This window comes from Lutra lutra, chromosome 12 (assembly GCF_902655055.1).
Source record: "Lutra lutra chromosome 12, mLutLut1.2, whole genome shotgun sequence".
NCBI classification, from domain to species: domain Eukaryota; kingdom Metazoa; phylum Chordata; class Mammalia; order Carnivora; family Mustelidae; genus Lutra; species Lutra lutra.
The window spans coordinates 47,550,788-47,568,791 of NC_062289.1; the positions used below are offsets into that span (position 1 = coordinate 47,550,788).

Sequence of the window (18,004 nt, forward strand, 5' to 3'; positions counted from 1 at the left end):
TTTAGTCAGTTCTTGTGTCTGACTTATTACCTACAAAATAAAGATGATTTTTTTCCCTTTTTCTATTACCAGATAGTATCCAAATGCACATTATGCTATTAGATAATAGCAATATTATTTTTCAATCTAGAAATGAACAGTGAAGCAGAACAACAGCTTCTCCATCATGCCAGAAATGGCAACGTTGAAGAAGTCAGACAGTTATTAGAAACCATGGAGAGAAATGAAGTAATTGCTGACATTAATTGCAAAGGTAAGCTTTGAGTGAACTTTTTAGCTTTCTCTTGTGAGTATGCATGACTCTTGTCATTTTTTTTTTAAGCACTGTTTTAATCTTGCTAGAAATAAATTCTCATCCCATATTCTAGAAAGAAACTTCATAAGAGTGTGTAAAAGTTCTCTCATAGTCCTCCCTAAGTCAGAGAAATTGAGATCTAGTCTTAAGGTTTAGGATTCATGACGATTTTATTAATTATAAGATGCATGCTACGATAGGGTATTATAGTTAAAGCAGCAGGTCTGAGTGTTTACTATATGCCCAGAATCCTGTGCAGTACGTTACAGGTGGTGTTAGTAGGATCCTTGCCCTCACTGAGACTAGTATAGTAGATTAACAGATCAGACCAGTCTGTACTACATAGTATATACCAGAATATGGAACCCCAGGGTGTCATGAGATCCCGTCAGAGGTATGAAACTGGAACTAGAAGGATTAACTTCTTAGAGGAAATGTTTCAAGGGCAATCTATAAGGAGTATATAAAAAGTATAATCTATAAGGACTAACAGATGAAAATAGAAGAAGTGTTCTAACAGATGAAAATAGAAGAAGTGTTCAAGGGAGAAGATATAGCATGTGCCAAGGTCCTGAGGTGAGAGGCAGTCTAGGTGGCAAGGGCCTGCAGGCAGGAGGGGGTAAGGGATAAAGTTAGATAGATAAGCAGCATCCAAATCCTAATGCATCTTGTGTAGCAAGGTTGTAAATATTGCACTCAGGTGTGCAGAGAAATAGAATTTATTTTCTAAAATGACTGATATTTCAACAAGCACCTTCTCATTCTTGGAATATGGAAGACTTAATATTAGTCTTTGGGTACCTTAAGCTCAATTGCTTTTTGATAAATGGTCTTCCAGAGCCTCTCAACTCTTCTTGCCCCATCTCCCCTAAGGTGGCCTTTAAATATAAAGATAAGAGCGCCTGGGTGGCTCAGTGGGTTAAGCCTCTGGCGTCGGCTTGGGTCATGATCTCAGAGTCCTGAGATCAAGTCCCACATCTGGCTCTCTGCTCAGCAGGGAGCCTGCTTCCCCTCCTTCTCTCTCTCTGCCTGCCTCTCTCCCTACCTGTGATCTTTCTCTGTCAAATAAATAAATAAAATCTTAAAAAAGAAATAAAAAATTAAATGTAAAGGTGAGCCTTGTTTTGTGTCTTTAGCCTTTGGTTCCTCAGTGACCCTTTTCTTCCTAATGCTCCTTAAGCTTTGTAGTTCAACTTGGGGACAAAGTCAAACTCATGTCTCTGTTTGTCATACAAGTGGTAGTCCTTGGCTTTCACTTTGTGGCTGCCTTGTAGGTGGGTGCTAGGGTAGGTGGCTGTTAGGGGATCTTTTCCTGCCATCCCAGATGCTACTTGCTTGTTCTTAGTGTTCTCTCAATTTATCTCCCTCTCCGGGCTCATGAGCAGGAACGCCATGTCTCTGCATTTGTGTCTTTTGCCCAGTCTTCTGTCCCCGATGCATACTTTATTCTGCTGTGTCACATTCTTCTCCTGTCCTAGGGGCACAAACTGTCCTAGGGGCTTCACCCATAGTGGGGAACGATTATTATATTTGCAACAGGGAGGAAACTATGTTTTGAGTTTTCCAGAACATGAGTTGATTTTTGGTATGCTAAAGGAATTCTAAAAATCCTTCTGGTCCTTCAACAAAGACCAGTTCTTAATCTTTATCTGGGATGCTATTTTGAAAGCTAAAAACATTCCTGGCATTTGAAAGTCCTAATCACACTTTATTATCTGCCTTTCCCACCCTCACCTATGGTTATTTCAGGCTGATTGATGGAAAGTTGTATATTTGGAAATGTAAAACTATGAAGCAGATGTGAATGCTTATTCAAAATTTCATTGTTACACCTGTCAGACTTTGTCTTAAGGGCAGTTTAAAGGATTTATGTAGAGGAATGGCACACCAGTTCCTTGAAGGAAGTGAGTAGGGAGAGGTGGGATGGGGTGTGAGTAGTGTTTTCCCATGGGGATCACCTCTGCTAGGCATTTCTAGGATTTCTTTTCTATCTGATTTGTTTTTCCAAACCCTGAAAAATTGAGAAAATGGTGAAATGTACTATAATTCTTCAAGAATTAAAGCTTAACAGTCAACAGAGATGTTATTGGTTGGGAGGAATTACTGATGCCAAGTTGAAAGTGAGAGAAGGTAGCCCTGACTTGCAGTTGAAGGTTAAGGCCAGTATTTCTAGGATAGGGGTACAAAATTTTTTAGATATCCTTGGTAAATAGTAAAGAGTATAAAAGATGAAGTATTTTAATGTAGGATTTTGGAAATTCTGATGCCTTGGTCCAGAATCTTACCTATAAACACTGCATGTGAGGAGACCAGTTCAGAAGCTGTTACAGAAACTTAAGGAAGACTGTTATGGGTTAACTGGGAGTAGAAGCAATGGGAATGGCAACAAGTAGATATAATTAACATTTATGAGGTAGAATCCATAGGACTAACTGAATGTGGGGGATGAAAAAAGAAAACAAGGTAAATAAGGACAATTCATTGTGAAAATAGTTGTTGCGGGGGAAGAGGTAGTTTTAGGTGGACAGCTGACCCTTGAACAACACAGGGTAAAGGGGCATCGACCCCCTGCACAGTAAAAAAAATCCACATAGAACTTTGACTCCCCAAAAACTTAATTGCTAATAGCCTACTTTTGCCCAGAAGCCTTACTGAAAATAGTCAATTAACATATATGTTTTACATACTGTATTCGTATAATAAAGTAAGCTAGAGAAGAGAAAATCATAAGGAAAGTACATTTAAAGTGTTTATCGACTAAAATCTGTATGTCAGTGGACCCACACAGTTCAGGGGTCAACAGAATATATATAAAATGACAGGTGAGCTCAGCTTTGCACTTTTTGAGCAACCAAATGAAGGTTGTAGTAGTAAGTTGGAAAGGGAAATATGGATTTTGAAGTCAGTAGTACATTAACAGTGAAATCAGTGGAAAAGGGCCAGAAGATATCATTATTGGAGATACCAGTAATGAGGGAGTTGTTGGACAGTGGAACTTGCAAAGGATCCTGAGAGAAGTGAAGGAGAGAAGCAGAGAGAAATCCTATTGGGTTTCTATAATCTATAGCAGGGCTGTGGCAGCCTGGAAGGCATGTGGGGCCATGCTGTCCAGCGCTGTCCAGTGACACAGTGCTATGGCAGCTGAAAAGTGCCCCTGGGAATCGGTGACAGCGTTTGTGGATTAAAACTTGAGGCCCATTTGAATGACATGGTGGGAGATGAACCTGGTCTGCCATGGGGACTGGAGGGTTGATAGGAACGAAGCGGGTGGATAGAGTAAATGCAGGCAGAGTGGGAGGAAAGAGTGAGGAGGGCAGAATGGGATCAGAGAGGCTTTTGTTGCTCTTGCTTGTAAGATGGAAGAGACCTGAGTGTGTTTACTTCCTTCTTACTCATAAGTGAAGGGGGAGAGGTGGATGATAAAGGAGAAGAATGCCTGAGAAGAAGGGGATGGAATCCAGGATACAGGAGCTGGCTAAGTCTTAGACATCAGAAGGAAAGGATGGAAGAATGCCTGTAGATAGTCGTGTGGTGGTAGATCTGGCGCCAGGAAACCCTGGGAATTCCACGAAAGCCTTTCTTCTTATTGTGAAGCTGAGAGATGGAGGCCCTTTGTTCAGGGGAGGTGTTTGGGTAAGAGGCTTGAGGAGAACAGGGGCGACTTGAAGTGCATGTTGTAGAATGTAGGAGAGACACCTGAATAGGGTAGTATAAGAAGGATTGCCAAGCAGGGTCTAGAGCCGAGCTGAAGTGGAGATCCTGAGTTAAGCTGCCATGAGTCCACAGGGTTCTGTTATTTTTCTTCCACCACTGTTCAGCAGCCTGGCTATGTTACAGAAAAATCAAGCTAGTGTGCTTATCAGGCTTTGGGGTTTTTGTAGGCTACTGCAACAGAGTTAGGGAGGGGATTGGCAAAGAAGTGTGAGAAATCAAAATGCTCCACTTATTGAAGAAAGTGAAGACGGAGGTGTTTACGTACATGAGACATGGTTAAAGAATGAAGGGCTGATTCAGTTGAACGGGGCTGGAGGATACCTGTGTGAACAAGCTGGAAAGTGGGTAGTTTGTGACCTCAGAGATGATGACATCCAGGCTCTAGCCCTGGGACTGGGCATGGAACATCAAACAGAGGCGAAGTTTGTGGGAAATGAGGGAAGCTGAGAAATCGAGAGACCAGGATACCAAATAAGTAGTAGGCACCTCAAGGACAGTGGCACGGTTTGGTGGGGAAAAAGACCGTTGCCCGGAGTTACTTGGTGAGGGCGAGGTGGTGGGAGTTGGTAGATGGCAGCAAAGTGCTTAAGGTTTAATGCAGAAATTTCAAAAGAGGGGTTGTAGTGTGAGTGGAGTCCTTGACTAGAGACAGCATTTGGTTTTTATGGGGAAGTTCACATGGCTTCTGTTGGGTGAGGACCAGTGGGGGTGTGGGAATTGTCTGGGAGGCTCCACCTGAGGGGTAAAGGAGAGTCCTTTTCATCAGGAGGAGCTAGGTTTCAGTTAATGACAGAAGGTAAAAGAAACCTTCCATGAAAAAGACTGTGGTTCTAGAATTTATTGATTCTGAAATTACTTACAAGTGTCAGAGGGCATACATTTTAGAGGAAATAGTTGTGGGTGTTTGGGTAAGTGGCAAACAATCACAGGACACTGTTGGTGGCAGCAGCCCTTCAGGGAGCTGTCAGAGGCTTGTTGCACTGAGCCTGGTGCCTGGGGTTTCTGTTGGTTCAAACTCTGAAATCCAGGAGGTGAGGGCAGCCATTAAACCTCTAGCTCCTCTGGAGGAGTGCCCCTTCATGGGCAGCATGCTCCTGGGCTTTGGTAGACCCTCCAGGGTGCTGGGCTTTGGAATTTGAGAGGCTGCATGCTCTTCAGCCTGCTTCGGGATTTTGATAACCTTTTGGAGCCATCTCAGCTCCAGGCTATAGTGCTCTGTTTGTTTTTCTTGTGAATTGAACTGTACAGTACGTTTTTTTTTTTTTTAAGATTTTATTTATTTATTTGACAGATCACAAGTAGGCAGAAAGGCAGGCAGAGAGAGAGGAGGAAGCAGGCTTCCTGCTGAGCAGAGAGCCCGATGTGGGGCTCCATCCCAGGACTCTGGGATCATGACTTGAGCTGAAGGCAGAGGCTTTAACCCACTGAGCCACCCAGGTGCCCCTGTATAGTACGTTTTTGTAGCACTCAGTTATTCTGTACCTCTCCTCAGCAAGGATCCAACATTTCGTTGCTCTCAACTTTGGTTCTTATTATCTAGTTGGACTCTACCACTCTGGTAACCCAGATCCTTGGTACTTGAGATTTTATCTGGAATCAGAACTCCATCTTCTGTCACTGTTTGCAGAGCTAACAGCTTTCCAAATGCGGCAGAAAAGATTCCTTAATTCCTTCTTTCTGTCCACCCTCCTATCATGGCACAGGTGCTTTTCATGAAATACTCTGCTGAGAGAACCAGACCTTTGCTACATGATGGTGAGATGGTAAGAGGCTCAGAACCCTGGAGCCAGCTAGAGATCATCTACTTTGAATGCAACCATGATCTCTCCCTCCACCCTTCTAAGGATAAGGACATTGAGTTAGGAAGGTGGCATCAGAATTGAGCCTTGTGGGTTCGAATTATAATATAGTAATGTTATACTTATTACATTCTGACTATGTCCTGTCTCTTGCCTCTCATTCATTAGCAGTGTGATGCGAAGGGGAGATTGACCAGTGTATGGGAGTACCTTGGTAAAGAGAAATTTTATTATAAAATTACCTAAATAACAAAAATGCCTTATATTTTTCCATTTTTAGGAAGAAGTAAGTCTAATTTAGGTTGGACTCCTCTTCATCTGGCATGCTATTTTGGACATAGACAGGTGGTCCAGGATCTGTTAAAGGTATATTTATAGCTTTAATTTTTAAATGAATAAAATAAATATTGCTGTTATGGAAATTATGAAAGTCTTAGAAAAGCTGACTAACCATAATGGCTTATTTAACACCAACACACTTAATTTTTCTTTGCTAAGTACATGAGTTAGGTTATTCTGATTAATTAAAATTCTATTTTTTTAATCATTTGATTTTCCTATTGACTGTTTAAAATTACAAAAGTGAGTGTATGAATTAATGCGAAGATACTAGTTTTTAATGTAATAGTTGAAAAAATAACCAAACATCCTAAATAATTCAAAAATGATGCTAGAATCTCTTAATGAGCACCACATGATTTAAGATCTTATATTTTTCAATTCCATGATAATTTTTCACGTTGATATTTCTAAAATTGTGTTTTGTGTCTTAAAATTGGGCTGTATGTTTAAACAGTGGGATCTTTTTCTCTACTGAAAGCTTATTAAATTGGAGAAAATTCAGAATTTCATTCAGTTTTTTTCAGTGAGGGTTTTTAAAGTAGAGTGAAGGTCTATAGATTTTTGAAGGAAAATAGCTTTTTGCTCTTCTAATGTATCAGGTAGACTTTTACCTTTCAGGAAGCTTTACTGTTTTTCTATGAATTGAATTGAATTTTAGTAGTGACAACCAATGAATACTAACATGACTTTAATTTTGAAATATTTAATATATTTTGGGGTGCCTACTTCATTCAATAGAGCATGCAACTCTTGATCTTGGGGTTGTAAGTTCGAGGTCCACGGGGTGTTGAGATTACTTAAAATTTTAAAAAATATTTAGTACCTTTTTAAGGAATTTTTTTCGCTTTTGTATATTTCTTGACATGTGAAAGATGTCTAAAGTTTTCACGTTTGTCAGGCTGGTGCAGAAGTGAATGTATTGAACGACATGGGAGACACTCCACTTCATCGAGCTGCCTTTACAGGACGAAAGGTGAATACATTCCATGTTCAGTGTTTGCAGCTGGAATATTTGTAAGAGTAGTCACATGTTTTTTATGAGCCTATGAATAGCAACTGGGGGACACAAGAAATACATAAACCAGCACTCTGGGTCAAAAGGCCACAAGCTCTTAGAATGAACAATGAGGTCAGGTACTTCCACTCTGGCATCCTGATAGGAGCTCCTTCAGTCCCTGCTCCTGTCCTCTAAGGATGGGGAAACTCCTGTTTCTTTAAAAAAACAAAAACAAAAAACCCACTTCATCGAGGTACAATTTTATGTTGCATAAAATGCACCTATGGTAAGTGCACATTTCAGTTATTCTTGGTACATTTACACAGTTACATAGCTCTGACTATCCAGTTTTAGAACATTTCCATCAGCTTAGAAAGTTTCCTCGTGCCTGTTTGTTCATTCCCTGCTGTTCTCCCATGCCTCAGGCTACCGCTGATTGTTTCTTTCTCTAGGATGTTTGTCTTTTCTAGAAATTTCTTGTAAATGAAATCATACAAACTTCTGTGTCTGGCTTCTTTAATTTAGAGTGATACTGTTGAAGTTTTTCCATGCTATAGCATCCATGTATCAGTAATTTTTTCCTTTTTATGGTTGGATAACATTCCAGTTTATGGCTGTGTCACATTTTTTAATCTTTTCACTGTTTACTGGAAGGACTTTTCTCCCATTGTGTTGTCTTGGCACCCTTGTTGAAATGACCATAAATTTCTAAACTTTCTGTTGTGTTCCTTTGATCTGTATTGTTTCATCAGTACTCTACTGCCTTTATCACAGTAACTTCATAATTAAGTTTTGATATTGGGTGGTCTGAGTTTTCCAACTGTGATTTAAATTATCCTGGCTATTTGCAGTCAAAAGGTTCTATTTCCAGGGAGGCCTGGTGGCTCAGCTGGTTAAGTGTCTAACTGTTGGTTTTGGCTCAGATGGTGATCTCAGGGCCATGAGAGCCAGCCCGGCACTGAGCTCTGCACTCAGTGTGCAGTCTGCTCGAGATTCTCTCTGCAAACCACACCCCCCAATAAATATTTTTTTGAAAAGTTTGTATTTCCGTATAAATTTTAGGGTCATGTTAAATTCTACAGAAACACCTATTAGCATTTTGACTGACGTTGTGTTGTCTAGAATCTATAGATCCTTTTGGGAAGAATGGCCACTTTGACAATATTGAGTCTTTCAATCCATGAATATGAAATATCTGTGCCTTTATTTAGATCTTTAATTTCTCCTAGCAATGTTTTGATGTTTTCAACATACAGATCCTCTACTCTTGTTAAATGTATTTCCAGGCATTTGAATTCTTTTTTATTATATTTTGAATGAAGATTTTTTTAAATTTCCTTTTCTGATTTCTTGCTGCAGCTATATAGAAAAACAAGTTGATCTTTTGCTGTTGATCTGTATCCTGTGTTCTTGCTGAACTTGTTCAGTATTCAAGTAGGTTTTGTAAATTTCTTAGGGTTTTCTATACACTGGATTATATCATCTGAAGTAAAGACAAATTCACTTCTTCGTTTCCAATCTGGATTCTTTTCTCCTGTTCTTTATTTTACTAGAATCTAGTATACTGTTGAGTAAACATGGTGAGAGCAGAAATTCTTGTTTTTTGATCCTAGGGGAATAGTATTTAGTATTTTACCAATAAGTATGGTGTTTGTGGGTTTATCTCCAGTGTTCTTTTTTAGGTTGAGGAAGTGTTATTCTATTTCTAGTTGGTTGAAAGTTTTTTTTTTTTAATTTTATTTTTTATAAACATATATTTTTATCCCCAGGGGTACAGGTCTGCGAATCGCCAGGTTTACACACTTCACAGCACTCACCATAGCACATACCCTCCCCAATATCCATAACCCCACCCCCCCCAACCCCCCTCCCCCCATCAACCCTCAGTTTGTTTTGTGAGATTAAGAGTCACTTATGGTTTCTCTCCCTCCCAATCCCATCTTGTTTCATTTATTCTTCTCCTACCCCCTTAACCCCCCATGTTGCATCTCCTCTCCCTCAGATCAGGGAGATCATATGATGGTTGTCTTTCTCCGATTGACTTATTTCGCTAAGCATGATACCCTCTAGTTCCATCCACATCGTCGCAAATGGCAAGATTTCATTTCTTTTGATGGCTGCATAGTATTCCATTGTGTATATATACCACATCTTCTTTATCCATTCGTCTGTTGATGGACATCTAGGTTCTTTCCATAGTTTGGCTATTGTAGACATTGCTGCTATAAGCATTCGGGTGCACGTGCCCCTTCGGATCACTACGTTTGTATCTTTAGGGTAAATACCCAGCAGTGCAATTGCTGGGTCATAGGGTAGTTCTATTTTCAACATTTTGAGGAACCTCCATGCTGTTTTCCAGAGTGGTTGCACCAGCTTGCATTCCCACCAACAGTGTAGGAGGGTTCCCCTTTCTCCGCATCCTCGCCAGCATCTGTCATTTCCTGACTTGTTAATTTTAGCCATTCTGACTGGTGGGAGGTGATATCTCATTGTGGTTTTGATTTGTATTTCCCTGATGCCGAGTGATATGGAGCACTTTTTCATGTGTCTGTTGGCCATCTGGATGTCTTCTTTGGAGAAATGTCTGTTCATGTCCTCTGCCCATTTCTTGATTGGATTATTTGTTCTTTGGGTGTTGAGTTTGCTAAGTTCTTTATAGATTATGGACACTAGCCCTTTATCTGATATGTCATTTGCAAATATCTTCTCCCATTCTGTCAGTTGTCTTTTGGTTTTGTTAACTGTTTCCTTTGCTGTGCAAAAGCTTTTGATCTTGATAAAATCCCAATAGTTCATTTTTGCCCTTGCTTCCCTTGCCTTTGGCGATGTTCCTAGGAAGATGTTGCTGCGGCTGAGGTCGAAGAGGTTGCTGCCTGTGTTCTCCTCAAGGATTTTGACGGATTCCTTTCTCACATTGAGATCCTTCATCCATTTTGAGTCTATTTTCATGTGTGGTGTAAGAAAATGATCCAATTTCATTTTTCTGCATGTGGCTGTCCAATTTTCCCAACACCATTTATTGAAGAGGCTGTCTTTTTTCCATTGGACATTCTTTCCTGCTTTGTCGAAGATGAGTTGACCATAGAGTTGAGGGTCTATTTCTGGGCTCTCTATTCTGTTCCATTGATCTATGTGTCTGTTTTTGTGCCAGTACCATGCTGTCTTGATGATGACAGCTTTGTAATAGAGCTTGAAGTCCGGAATTGTGATGCCACCAACTTTGGCTTTCTTTTTCAATATTCCTTTGGCTATTCGAGGTCTTTCTGGTTCCATATAAATTTTAGGATTATTTGTTCCATTTCTTTGAAAAAAATGGATGGTACTTTGATAGGAATTGCATTAAATGTGTAGATTGTTTTAGGTAGCATAGACATTTTCACAATATTTATTCTTCCAATCCAGGAGCATGGAACATTTTTCCATTTCTTTGTGTCTTCCTCAATTTCTTTCATGAGTACTTTATAGTTTTCTGTGTATAGATTCTTAGTCTCTTTGGTTAGGTTTATTCCTAGGTATCTTATAGTTTTGGGTGCAATTGTAAATGGGATGGACTCCTTAATTTCTCTTTCTTCTGTCTTGTTGTTGGTGTAGAGAAATGCAACTGATTTCTGTGCATTGATTTTATATCCTGACACTTTACTGAATTCCTGTACAAGTTCTAGCAGTTTTGGAGTGGAGTCTTTTGGGTTTTCCACATATAGTAGCATATCATCTGCAAAGAGTGATAGTTTGACTTCTTCTTTGCCGATTTGGATGCCTTTAATTTCCTTTTGTTGTCTGATTGCTGAGGCTAGGACTTCTAGTACTATGTTGAATAGCAGTGGTGATAACGGACATCCCTGCCGTGTTCCTGACCTTAGCGGAAAGCTTTCAGTTTTTCTCCATTGAGAATGATATTTGTGGTGGGTTTTTCATAGATGGCTTTGATAATATTGAGGTATGTGCCATCTATCCCTGCACTTTGAAGAGTTTTGATCAGGAAGGGATGCTGTACTTTGTCAAATGCTTTTTCAGCATCTATGGAGAATATCATATGATCTTGTTCTTTCTTTTATTAATGTGTTGTATCACATTGATTGATTTTGCGGATGTTGAACCAACCTTGCAGCCCTGGAATAAATCCCACTTGGTCGTGGTGAATAATCCTTTTAATGTACTGTTGAATCCTATTGGCTAGTATTTTGGCAAGAATTTTTGCATCTGTGTTCATCAAGGATATTGGTCTGTAGTTCTCTTTTTTGATGGGATCCTTGTCTGGTTTTGGGATCAAGGTGATGCTGGCCTCATAAAATGAGTTTGGAAGTTTTCCTTCTATTTCTATTTTTTGGAACAGTTTCAGGAGAATAGGAATTAGTTCTTCTTTAAATGTTTGGTAGAATTCCCCCGGGAAGCCATATGGCCCTGGGCTTTTGTTTGTTTGGAGATTTTTGATGACTGTTTCAATCTCCTTACTGGTTATGGGCCTGTTCAGGCTTTCCATTTCTTCCTGGTTCAGTTGTGGTAGTTTATATGTCTCTAGGAATGCATCCATTTCTTCCAGATTGTCAAATTTGTTGGCGTAGAGTTGCTCATAGTATGTTCTTAGAATTGTCTGTATTTCTTTGGTGTTCGTTGTGATCTCTCCTCTTTCATTCATGATTTTATTTATTTGGGTCCTTTCTCTTTTCTTTTTGATAAGTCTGGCCAGGGGTTTATCAATCTTATTAATTCTTTCAAAGAACCAGCTCCTCGTTTCGTTGATTTGTTCTATTGTTTTTTTGGTTTCTATTTCATTGATTTCTGCTCTGATCTTTATGATTTCTCTTCTCCTGCTGGGTTTAGGGTTTCTTTCTTGTTCTTTCTCCAGCTCCTTTAGGTGTAGGGTTAGGTTGTGTACCTGAGCCCTTTCTTGTTTCTTGAGAAAGGCTTGTACCACTATATATTTTCCTCTCAGGACTGCCTTTGTTGTGTCCCACAGATTCTGAACCGTTGTGTTTTCATTATCATTTGTTTCCATAAATTTTTTCAATTCTTCATTAATTTCCTGGTTGACCCATTCATTCTTTAGAAGGATGCTGTTTAGTCTCCATGTATTTGGGTTCTTTCCAAATTTCCTCTTGTGATTGAGTTCTAGCTTTAGAGCATTGTGGTCTGAAAATATCCAGGGAATGATCCCAATCTTTTGATACCGGTTGAGACTTGATTTAGGACCAAGAATGTGATCTATTCTGGAGAATGTTCCATGTGCACTAGAGAAGAATGTGTATTCTGTTGCTTTGGGATGAAATGTTCTGAATATATCTGTGATGTCCATCTGGTCCAGTGTGTCATTTAAGGCCTTGATTTCCTTGTTGATCTTTTGCTTGGATGATCTGTCCATTTCAGTGAGGGGAGTGTTAAAATCCCCTACTATTATTGTATTCTTGTCGATGTGTTTCTTTGATTTTGTTATTAATTGGTTTATATAGTTGGCTGCTCCCACGTTAGGGGCATAGATATTTAAAATTGTTAGATCTTCTTGTTGGACAGTTCCTTTGAGTATGATATAGTGTCCTTCCTCATCTCTTATTATAGTCTTTGGCTTAAAATCTAATTGATCTGATATAAGGATTGCCACTCCTGCTTTCTTCTGATGTCCATTAGCATGGTAAATTCTTTTCCACCCCCTCACTTTAAACCTGGAGGTGTCTTCGGGTTTAAGATGAGTTTCTTGTAGGCAACATATAGATGGGTTTTGTTTTTTTATCCATTCTGATACCCTGTGTCTTTTGATTGGGGCATTTAGCCCATTAACATTCAGGGTAAGTATTGAGTGTTATGAATTTAGTGCCATTGTATTGCCTGTAAGGTGACTGTTATTGTATATTGTCTCTTTCTTTCTGATCTACTACTCTTAGGGTCTCTCTTTGCTTAGAGGACCCCTTTCAATATTTCCTATAAAGCTGGTTTGTATTTGCAAATTCTTTCAGTTTTTGTTTGTCCTGGAAGCTTTTAATCTCTCCTTCTATTTTCAATGATAGCTTAGCTGGATATAGTATTCTTGGCTGCATGTTTTTCTCATTTAGTACTCTGAATATATCATGCCAGCTCTTTCTGGCCTGCCAGGTCTCTGTGGACAAGTCTGCTGCCAATCTAATATTTTTACCATTGTACGTTACAGACTTCTTTTCCCGGGCTGCTTTCAGGATCTTTTCTTTGTCACTAAGACTTGTCAATTTTACTATTAGGTGACGGGGTGTGGACCTATTCTTATTGATTTTGAGGGGGGTTCTCTGAACCTCCTGGATTTTGATGCTTGTTCCGTTTGCCATATTGGGGAAATTCTCTCCAATAATTCTCTCCAATATACCTTCTGCTCCCCTCTCTGTTTCCTCTTCTTCTGGAATCCCAATTATTCTAATGTTGTTTCGTCTTATGGTGTCACTTATCTCTCGAATTCTCCCCTCGTGGTCCAGTAGCTGTTTGTCCCTCTTTTGCTCAGCTTCTTTATTCTCTGTCATTTGGTCTTCTATATCGCTAATTCTTTCTTCTGCCTCATTTATCCTAGCAGTGAGATCCTCCATTTTTGATTGCACCTCATTAATAGCTTTTTTTATTTCAACTTGGTTAGATTTTAGTTCTTTTATTTCTCCAGAAAGGGCTTTTATATCTCCTGAGAGGGTTGCTTTAATATCTTCCATGCCTTTTTCAAGCCCGGCTAGAACCTTGAGAATCGTCATTCTGAACTCTAGATCTGACATATTACCAATGTCTGTATTGATTAGGTCCCTAGCCTTTGGTACTGCCTCTTGTTCTTTTTTTTGTTGTGAATTTTTCCGCCTTGTCATTTTGTCCAGATAAGAGTTTATGAAGGAGCAAGTAAAATACTAAAAGGGTGGCAACAACCCCAGCAAAATATGCTTTAGCCAAATCAGAAAGGATCCTGTATTGTGAGGGGGGAGAAAGGGGATAAAAAGGGGTTCAGAAAGAAAAAAAAAAAACTATTAAAAAAAAGAAAGCCGATAAACAAAAAATATGAAAAGAGGAAAAAATATATATATATTAGATAAACTATTTAAAAAACGTTAAAAAAGAAAACGGTAAAAATTTAAAAAATTCAGCAGAAGAAGAGAAAAAGAAAAAAAAATTGAAAAAGAAAAAAAAATTAAATTAACTGCAAGGCTAAAAAATCATGGGGAGAAAGCCATGAGTTCCGTGCTTTGCTTTCTTCTCTGGAATTCCGCCGCTCTCCTTGGTATTGAAACTGCACTCCTTGGTAGGTGAACTTGGTCCTGGCTGGGTTTCCCGTTGATCTTCTGGGGGAGGGCTTGTTGTAGTGATTCTCAAGCGTCTTTGCCCCAGGCGGAGTTGCACTGCCCTTACCCGGGGCCGGGCTGAGTAATCCGCTCGGGTTTGCTTTCGGGAGCTTTTGTTCCCTGAGCGCTTTCCGTAGAGTTCCGGAGGACGGGAATGAAGATGGCGGCCTCCCGGTCTCCGGCCCGGAGGAGCCGAGAGCCCGGGGCCCCACTCCTCAGTGCGCCCTCAGAGAACAGCGCCCAATGACTCCCGTCACCCTGGCCTCCGGCCGTGCTCCGAGCTGACCGAGCCTGCTACCGGTTCAAGGGAACCCCGAGCTGAGAGTCACTCCTCGGCTCTGTCTCTGTAGCCGGCTTCCCCGTTCTAATACCGGTAAGCTCTGCGACACTCAGACACCCCCGATCCTTCTGCGACCCTGTGGGACCTGAGGCCGCGCTGACCCCGCCTGGGTTTCACCCCAGTTAAGCCTCTGGAGCAATGTCCCTCAGCGGAACAGACTTTTAAAAGTCCTGATTTTGCTCCGTTGCTCCGCCGCTCGCCAGGAGCCGGCCCCTCCCCCCGCGGTCTATCTTCCCGTCGCTTTGGATTCACTTCTCCGCCAGTCCTACCTTTCAGATAGTGGTTGATTTTCTGTTTCTAGAATTGCTGTTCTTCTTCTCTTCAATCTCCCGTTGGATTTGTAGGTGTTTGCAATCTTTAGATAAGCTATTTAGCTGATCTCCTGCTACCTGAAGTAGTCTCAGCCTGCTACTTCTCCGCCATCTTGACTCCCCATGGTTGAAAGTTTTTATGAATGGATGTCAGATGCTAGTCCCCTGTCTTTTGAGATGATCATGTGACTTTTTCCCTTAATCTATTAATATAGTATATTACATTAATTGATTTGGGGATATTAAGCATTCCTGTGTAAATTCCACTTGCTACTGGATAATTGTTTTTATGTGTTTCTGGATTCTGTTTGTTAATGTTTTTTTTTTTTTTTTTTGACAGACAGAGATCACAAGTAGGCAGAGAGACAGACAGAGAGAGAGAGGAAGGGAAGCAGGCTCCCTGCTGAGCAGAGAACCCGATGCGGGGCTTGATCCCAGGACCCTGGGATCATGACCTGAGCCGAAGGCAGAGGCTTTAACCCGCTGAGCCACCCAGGCGCCCCTGTTAATGTTTTGTTAAGGATTTTTTGGGTCTGTATTCATGAGCGATACTGCTTTATAGTCTTGTTTCCTTGAGTACAAACTCAAGTACAAAAGTTTATTTGACTTTAATAACAGGGTGGTACTGTTATACTTATGTACTTATAGAATGAGTTGGAAACTGTTCTATCCCGTTTTCTGAAGTAGTTTGTGAAGGATTTGTATTACTACTTCTTTAAATCTTTGATAGAATTCACCAGGTAAACCATCTATGCTTGGGCTTTCTGTGGGGGAAGATTTTAAATTATTGAAACAATTTATTTTATGTAGGACTGTTCTGATTTTCTGTTTCTTCCTGAGTCTACTTTGGTTATTTTGTCTTTCTGGATATTTTTCCATTTCACCTAAGTTGTCTAATTTCTTGGCATAAAGTTATTAATAATATTCTCCTGTACTTTTCATATCTGTAGGGTTGGTAATGATAGCCCATATTTCATTTGTTCTGGCCAATTTATGTAATCTTTTTGTCTTGGTTAGTTTGGCTAAAGATTTATCAATTTTGTTGTTCTTTAAGAGCTGATGTATGATTTTTTTGATATTCTTTATTTTTCTGTTTATTTCATTAATTGCTGTTCTGATTTTATATCTCTTTTCTGCTTTTTAATTTTCTGGGGTTTTTTTCCCCTTAAAATGAAGGCTTAGTTTATTGATTTGAGTCCTTTGTTCTTTTCTAGTATGGTCATTTAAAGCTAGAAACTTTCATTTAGCTGTATACACAGTAATACATTTTGACATTTGTGTTTTTTAATTTTAAGATATTTTCTGACATTTTATGATTTCTTCTTTGACCCATAGGGAAGTAAGGGTTATTTAGAAGTGTGTCTGCCACATATTTGGCCAACAATTTTAAGAAATTGTTCCAAATTTCTTTCTATTGTTGATTTCTTATTTCTCTTATGATCAGATAACATACTTTGAATTATTAATTGAAAAATATGAAATTCCTTTAACACTTATGTGGGAGTGCATGGGTGGTTCAGTCAGTTAAGTGTCTGACTCATGATTTCAGCTCAGGTCTCGATCTCAGAGTTGTGGGTTCAAGCCCCGTGTTGGGCTCCGTGCTGGACATGGAGCCTACTTAAAATAATAAATTTATTAGGAATTAACTTGTGGTATAGCATTTGATATATTGAGGAGAATGTTCTTTGAGTGCTTGAAAAAGCTGTATGTTCTGTTCTATAAATGTCCATTGAGTGAGTTGATAAGGTTGTTCAAATCATTTATACTTAACTGACTTTCTGTTTTATCAGATATTGAGCATGTGATACTGAAGTCTAGCTATAATTCTGGAATTGTGTAGTTTTAATTTTGTCAGTTTTTGCTTTATGAATCTTGGTACTCTGTTAGGCCCATATCCATTTGTAATGGGGTTATATGGAATATATTACATAGCCTATATCTTCCTCATTTATAACTCTTTTTGTTACTACAAAATGTTTTTGCTTTTAGTAATATTACTTGTTATAAAGTTCATTTTGTTTTGTGATAATATAGCTAGTCTAGCTGTTTTATGGCTACTGGTTGCATTATATTTCTTTTATACTTTATTATCTTTTCTTTTTTAAAAATTTGTTTATTTGAGAGAGAATATGAGAGAGGGAGCATGAGAAGGGGGAGAGTCAGAGGGAGAAGCCGATGCCCTTCTGAGCAGGGAGCATGATGTGGGACTTGATCCTGGGACTCTAGGGTCATGACCTGAGCTGAAGGCAGTCACTTAACCAACTGAGCCACCCAGGTGCCCCTATACATTTATTTTCAACTTCTGGTTTTGAATATAAAGTCTATCTCTTATAGACAGCATGTAATTCAATTGTGTGAAGGTTTTTTTGTTTTAAGTAAAGTTGACACAATGTTACATGAGTTTCAGGTGGACAACTCAGTGATTTGACAAGTTTATACCTTACACTATGTTAACTACAAGTGAGGCTACCATCTGTCCCATTACATCCCTATTAGAATATCATTGACTGTATTCCTTTATGCTCTTTATATTCCAGTGACTTACTTATTCCATAACTGGAGGCATGTACCTCTCTCTCCACTTCACCCATTTTACCCTTCCCAGTCCCTTCTCTGCTGGTAATCATTAGTTCTCTGTATTTATAGTTTTTTTTTAAAGATTTTATTTATTTGACAGAGAGAGATCACAAGTAGACGGAGAGGCAGGCAGAGAGAGAGAGGGAAGCAGGCTCCCTGCTGAGCAGAGAGCCCGATGTGGGACTCGATCCCAGGACCCTGAGAACATGACCTGAGCCGAAGGCAGCGGCTTAACCCACTGAGCCACCCAGGCGCCCCTGTATTTATAGTTTTGCTTCTGCTTTTTGTTCATTCATTTTTTTTTTTTAAGATTTTATTTATTTATTTGTCAGAGAGGAGAGGGAGAGAAAGCAAG

The 18,004-nt window shown here is 39.6% G+C and overlaps 1 protein-coding gene across 1 annotated transcript in view; it reads left to right on the top strand.

The window, feature by feature from the left end:
- Window positions 1-18,004, top strand: part of OSBPL1A (oxysterol binding protein like 1A) — a 237,375-nt gene that overhangs the window by 21,256 nt on the left and 198,115 nt on the right. Inside the window, exons 2-4 of the mRNA XM_047696489.1 lie at window positions 131-253; window positions 6,089-6,174; window positions 7,049-7,123. Coding sequence (XP_047552445.1) covers window positions 133-253; window positions 6,089-6,174; window positions 7,049-7,123 — 282 coding nt within the window. The 5' untranslated portion in view covers window positions 131-132. The remainder of the gene's footprint in view (window positions 1-130; window positions 254-6,088; window positions 6,175-7,048; window positions 7,124-18,004) is intronic.